At 39.4% G+C, this 6,907-nt stretch overlaps 1 protein-coding gene across 12 annotated transcripts in view; it reads right to left on the bottom strand.

The window, feature by feature from the left end:
* Positions 1–511: 511 nt before the first annotated feature.
* Positions 512–6,907, bottom strand: part of CAMK2D (calcium/calmodulin dependent protein kinase II delta) — a 264,222-nt gene continuing 257,826 nt past the window's right edge. For 3 of the 12 annotated variants that reach the window (XM_014600774.3, XM_019495068.2, XM_014600779.3), the window contains one exon: positions 2,593–2,792. In XM_014600774.3, coding sequence (XP_014456260.2) covers positions 2,738–2,792 — 55 coding nt within the window. In that variant the 3' untranslated portion in view covers positions 2,593–2,737. Of the gene's footprint in view, positions 2,539–2,585; positions 2,793–6,907 lie in introns of those variants that run through there. The other 9 variants (XM_059722099.1, XM_059722100.1, XM_019495041.2 and 6 more) reach the window with 7 other exon arrangements.

Below are 6,907 nucleotides of genomic sequence, written 5' to 3'. Positions count from 1 at the left end.
GTTGGCAACATATATTAGAGGAACTAATAAAAGATATTGGATTTACCCAAAGAACCTTGTCTGCCTAAAGTAATGTTTAGCATTTAAACGTGATTATCTTTCTTTATGGTCTTCAGCATGACACTCATGGTAATCATGATTAGAGTAACCTCTAGAGTTTTACATGGTGAGGAACAGGAAAAGTAACCAATAAAGATTTGGGGTTCAAACTTTTTAAAATATTTCTAAGTGAATTCCCATAAAAGAAAAAGTATGTACAAAACCTATCATAACGGTGTAATATAAAGGTAGCAGATTAAGAGCCTGAGGACAAAAAATTGTGCAAAACTAGACAGATCAGAAAAGCTACGATCTGTATTCCCCAATTTTGATCTGTAAAAATACTTTAGCTTGTATCAATTCAATTCATAGCCAGAAACAGAAACTTCATATTTTCCTGTGATTTTTTTTTTTTTTTTTTTAGGGCTTTGCAGTATCCAGCTTACTGTGAAAGGAAAACACAAGCGCAATGTCAGCAGAAATCACAAATTTATTAATTCTTAAATATATCAGTCATTTACCATTATGGCAAGAACTATGTACACTGTGTCTCATGGTAAACTGCAGTGTTCCAAAATGACAGAAGGTAAGTGTATAATTCAGTTGTGGTGGAAAGAAAGAGTCACAATTTCCTCACATCTTGGTGTGGAAGACAAACTTGATCTACAGTAATACATCAACACCACATGCTATGGTAGAAGTATAAAAAAACACCCTACACCTAATTTGATAATTTTAAATACATTTATGCCACTTATAGCCGCTTCACAAAAAAAAGTAAAGAAATTAATAAGAAATAAAAATGAGGCCATGACTTTTTCACAGATCCCATTGGCAGGTTAATATGGCTCAACACATTTACTGTAGATGCTTATTTTAAATATATATCGTTTTAAATCAGGTAATAGTTACCAGAGAAGCTTAAATCCATTTACCGTACATCCACTAGTAACAACATCAAAGTGTTTAAGAACTGCTTTTGATTAGGAATCAACACAGAAAAGTGAAATTATACAAATTAGGAAGCTTTCCCATTTTAAAAACATCAGGCTGCTGAGTAGTACATTGTAATTGCTAAAAAGAACATTGATTGAGATATCATGCACTATACAGCGCTGCAAAAAACAGTTAGCCCCATTGGTAATAAAACAATGAAGAACCAAAAAGAAACTGGACAATCCCTGTATTTATTCTATTAAAAATGAGGGGGAAAGAAATCTAAATACTTGCAGGAATATATGTATTTTCACAGGTATGCAAGAGAAGCGAAGACAGTCCAGGTCACAAAATAACTGTTCTAAATGGATATTGAGAGTGTTCCCTGCTTACTGTACAGGTGTTTGCAGCAGAAGGATAGAAATTAAACTGTTAGTAATTCTGCAGGAGTTGTTGCCCCTAATATTCCACATTGTGCAACAATTTAATAAGCCAAGAGCAAATGGAACCACCCCCCCAAGAAAATCCTACTGTGGTAAAGTGTTACAGTATTAAAAATTGGTGTATTCATAATAGCCTTCCAGAGAAGAAGCAGCTATAATCAAGTAAACAAACTCTTCATACTAAGCTTTTAAGGCCTAATATTTGTAGAGTATATTAACCACACATCTGGACTACAGCATAAACAAAATAAAAAATTCTCTAAAGCCTCCTTAATAAATTTACTGTACACCCTAAAAGTGATAAAAATCTATTTTATTTTACCCTTTCTTGTAATCATCAAAAACTATTTCCCATTCACTGCTCAGTTTCCCACAAATTTTAATTTAGCTCTTCATTCATCCGATATAAATTTTCAGTTACCATAGCAAGAAAGCAAAGGTAAAGATTCAAGAAAAAAATGAAGCTGACTAGCCAGAACAGTGAAAATTAATTCAAAAGTGATCAAGCCAGCAAATGATGCAATTTTTCCAGTTTACACAGTTGAGTAATAACTAAGATGGCTTCAACTGGTATAACGCCAACATATTCCTCCTTCCACATTCACCAGTGATTTTGTCCAGCTAAATATTGCAATAAAACTGTTTTACAGTAACAGAGCTGTCAGTGGAAATTACATCTTTTTCTACTATAACCAATGCAAATCCCATAGGGGGAAGGGAGAGGGGGATGGAGAGGAGCAAAAAAAAAGTTCTTAAGTGTGTGTGTGTGGGGGGGGGGATATGCTTTTTGCAAACATTGTAATTTTAAAGATGTTTGTCAATACTTGGCATACATAGATAAAAATGACAAACGTTGCTGAACCTACTACTGTACTGTGAATGTTGTTTTTTTTTGCTTTGTCATTTCAATTTGCATGAAACATTTCCTTCATTGAAGAGTTAACAATGGACGGATGGAATATACAACCAAATGATGCATTGCAAAATGTGTTACATGTAGAACCTTCACAACTTCATGCACTCAGAAACATGCATGAAGAGGAGAACAGGATGGCCCAGATGGTAACCAACCAGGTGCACTGAGCATGGAGAACGCAAGAGTGGCACCGTTGATTTTTAACTAGAAGGGAAAAAAAAAACAGGATTGCCATTAGGAACATCATTGATTTATGGTGTACTCTACAAATGTAGGGAGAGTACTATAAAGATTCTCCAAATCAGCTGCAGCCTGACAAGATATTGTTTGTTCAAAAAAACAACCAAGCACTTACATATATCTCTCTTCCTCTTCACATCACCTTACAAACACCAATTAACCTTCACAGCATGCCAGGAGGTTTTGTTAATAGTATCTTCACACTAGTGGAAGGGACCCTGAGACAGAAAGCTTAAGTAACTTGCCTAAGTCCACAAAGGTCCACAAACTTCAAACTGAATTTCAGTCTGAAGGGAGTCTAAGTTGATATAACTTACACCATTTTATGGCACCCTCGATCTGCATGTTACGGCAACTTGTACTGTACAGGCTAACTTGGATTCACACAGTAAGTCAATATATTGTTAATATCCCCAACATATACATCAAATTTGAGTTGGTCCTGTGAGTTGGGTCAGGGAGTCTAACCAGGTATCATTTTTATATGCAGGTGCCAGAAAAGGCGTGTAAGGAGAAAAGCAACAGACAGAATATTAAAGTAGTAAAATCATCATTATTATTTATTATTTTTGTTACTAGTTTTTGGGGCTATAGTCAGGCCCCAGTGGTACTACAGAATGCATAAGTTCTTTCTTTTAGGTCTTTTTCTGGAATGTAACTCATCATAACGTAGACTATCTTATACATCAGTAAAAAGCTGCATTCTAGCACATGGCACGATGTCTGAATTTGTTCAGATTCAGTAAGCCTCCTGACTACTTGTCCTGATATTCTGTGTGCGTCCTTGCGTGCATGTGTGCATCTGTATGCATCCTATTGCTATGTTTAGCAGTTCTACAAGGTAATAGAGCAAATTCTTAATACTGAACATATAGCAAATGAAAATGATGTCTCCTTCCATCAAATATATCTGGCTCACACAGACAGAAGCTGTGGAACAGATGGATGCAGAAGCATTTTTGGTCAGTTTTCTGAATCATAGCAAAAATCTAGAATATATAACTCTAAATAAAAAATAAATTGTAAGTTGTGGCCATTTTCTTTTTTTCAGACAAAAACAACTAATGTTGTAGGGAAAAAACTCAATGCATCTCTGTCTCTCTAGCAGTCTAGGTGCTCAATTCTGTCCTCAGGTTTATATGCTTTCATCACTGCAGCCTTGACAAAATCAACTACAGTGCTTGCTGAAACTAATTTGACATAATCTAGAGAAACATATACCTGTAGATGAGAATAGCTATGATGCCCTGCTTAGCTTATTGTACATAAAATCTTCAGCCACTGCTAGTAAGTGTCACTTTGCATTACAAAAGTGTAATGATTGACCAAGAGAGATTATCCACAATAAATGTTCCTAAAATGATAGATCTGAATGTGACAGAGTGCAAAGCTCTGGAACCCAAGAAGGAAAAGAAAACAGTTATGTTGAATTTCACCTTCATGAGGCTCCTACTACAGAGCTCCAGAATGGAGACAGTTTGCTGCTTTCACTTTGAAAAATCAAGGTAGATTCCAAGATTCTCTAAAAGATGGTCATGAAAACTTGAAAAGGCTTATTCTGATAGGATGGAAAACTATTAGCTGGAGAAATGAGGCTTAGTAAAAAGATTGTAGGAGGATAAGGAACGGCATTAAAGGGAGATGATAACAATCTATGGTGGAAGTGGAACTATTGTGCTGCAGGAAGGTCATAAGTGAAGATCCTTGAGAATCAGTCTCGGGATTGATGTTACTTCACACTTTAGCTAATGGTCTTGGGACAAGAAGTAGGAGTGTACTTTGACATTTGCCTATGTCAAAGTTGAAAGGTATTAGCAAAACAGAGAAGGACTGGAATATTTTACAAGAATAACTAGATGACCTTGACAACTGGAGAAATATATAAGGGATATAATGTAATTCTTCAAAGGTCAATACCTTCCATTAATGGACTAACACAAGAATTTTGATTATATAGTGGGAGCTCATCATTTGGAAATGATAGAAAAGAAGAATGCCCTGAGGATATTAGTTGATATCACGATAGCGATGCACCCATGTGACAAAGCTGAGAAAAGGTCAAGTGTGATCCTAGGATGCATCAGGCAAGGTATTTTCTAGAGCAATCAGGAAGCATTAATGCTGTTGAACAAGTACTAATGGCACCTCATTAGAAATCACATGCAAGATCTAGGGGTATAGGTTGTAGCCGTATTGGTCTAAGCACATACACAGATAAGGTTTTTTGGGTAAGTGTGGTACCTTTTATTAAACCAACTCAAATAGTTGGAAAAAAATTCTTCTTTGCAAGCTTTCAGGCACAAACACTCATTGTCAGGTTAAGGAAGCATCTGCAGTTGGTGTGTGCTCTTCCTGTATGGAATGAATAGTAAAGAAGCCAGAAGCTGGTATGCATACAGGAAAACCAGTCAGTGACAACGTAAATAAGAGTCAATGGGTGATGGAAGATCTATCACTCAAGTTCAAGAAAGATGAATTCAAACTGGAACTGGTGCAGAGAGGAACAGAAGGGAGAGGACATTAAAAGAATGCCTAGGTCATTTAGCTTATTTAATTTAGTAAAATTAAAGTTGAAGAAAAATATGATTGCATCAGGGCAAGGCCCAGCAACCTTTTCAAGCTGTAGGCCGAAACAACTTGGCTCTGGAGCATCGCAGGGCAGGTGGCTTTTGCAGCACATTCAGTTGCTGGGGGACCATCTATGCACCCATGCTGGGACGAAGCCACTGGGAACTATGCCCACTCCACTGCCTCTTTTCGCAGTCCTCTGCTCCTTGGGGTGGAAGCAGCTTACAGCCCATGGGGAACTGTGCTGGAAACACGTATCTGTAAACTGCATCCCTGCTGCTGCACCTCCTCACTCTCCTTCTCCCCTGCCTCACCTTAGGCTGCAGTGCAGGCGAAGCTGGACACTGCCAGACCCCAGCACAGCTTTCCACCAGCTGGAAGCTGCACCTGTACTATAGCTCTGTAGGAGGAAGAGAACCACTAGTAGTACCAACAGTTTTTAGCGACCTGAGCCCAGGACAGCTCCCCACAGGCTAACTGTGCCCATGGGGGGTGGAGGGCAGGGAGAAGCAGCAGCAGGGGCAACACCTGCTGCTGATGTGCTGCCAATGCCCCAGGGCCAGTGTCAAACTAGAGCTGGGAGGGAGAGGAGAAGCAGCAGCAGTGTGGGTGCAGCTAGAAGGTGCCCAGTCCTGGCACACAGCTCCTCACTGCCTGGCTCTAACCTAGGCACAGGCAAAGCCCTCCAGCTCTGTGGGTCATATCCAGCCATATGTTGCTAACCCCTCCCTTAGGGGGTTAAACACCAAGGGGTGAAAAAAACATTTAAATTTAGGAACAGGGTTGACATCAGAGCAAATAGCTCTTAAACTGGCTACGGATACATTTAGGATTCAAAGTAGAGGAAAGAGCTTCAGGGGACAGCCTACTAGTTGGAGTAATGGGAAAAAAAGGGTAACTAGTTTTAAGGGAGTGTGGTCACTTTATGAAAGGGAACATAAAATGTGGTAGCCAGCCACAGCAGGGGCCTGGATTCAGTGATACAGAAGGTCAATTCCTGTGTTGCGTTCAACTTTGAGAACCTCTCCGAACTACCACTCCCTTACCCACAGCTGTGATCTAGGCTGAGAGTCTCTACTTTTCCTTCCTGACCTCTTCATAGCTGAGATTTGTTTCCCAAACTCTGGAAATCTCTTCCAGTCCCCACTCTCCTACAAACTCAGAACATCTTCACTCACATGCCCAAACCTGCAGGCTCGGAAATGTCTTCTCTCATTCTTGATGCCCCACCAGGTCCAGAAACCCTGTTATTTGTGGCTGAGTTTGAGGGAAAGCAGCAGTGAAAAACTGTGCCTGCAGTTAACACTGAACTGTGGCTCAGTCCCTGTGGGGCAGCTCTCAATCAGTTCTACGTACAGTTACATACCCTTATCTTTCTCCATAAGGGGCAAGAATTCCTGTCCTGCGGACATGGCCCTCCACAACTAAGAGCCTCCAATGACTGAAGTACCCCACTTGCAAGTCCCTAGGGGCAAACAGCTGGTCTAGCCCCTGGCTGTTTATTAGCCACATTATACAATGTCCATTTATGCAACTCATATTCCAGGATTTAAAATACTATTCACCAGCACTAACACAACTGTTTGCAGAACCTATTCATTAACAGGTATGATTAGGCATAATGCTATATGTTATGCAGGTAGCCACCATGCTCCCTTCTGGCCTTACAGTCTATGAAAGAATTCATGCAATTAGTCAATTGTTACCCCTTTGCCCCTATCTTACCTGCATATCCTTTATTCTAAGTACTAAACAAAATACATAC

This window comes from Alligator mississippiensis, chromosome 2 (genome assembly GCF_030867095.1).
Source record: "Alligator mississippiensis isolate rAllMis1 chromosome 2, rAllMis1, whole genome shotgun sequence".
Lineage (NCBI taxonomy): Eukaryota > Metazoa > Chordata > Crocodylia > Alligatoridae > Alligator > Alligator mississippiensis.
The sequence above is the reverse complement of the archived record's forward strand: the minus strand, read 5'-3'. Positions and strand labels throughout refer to the sequence as shown.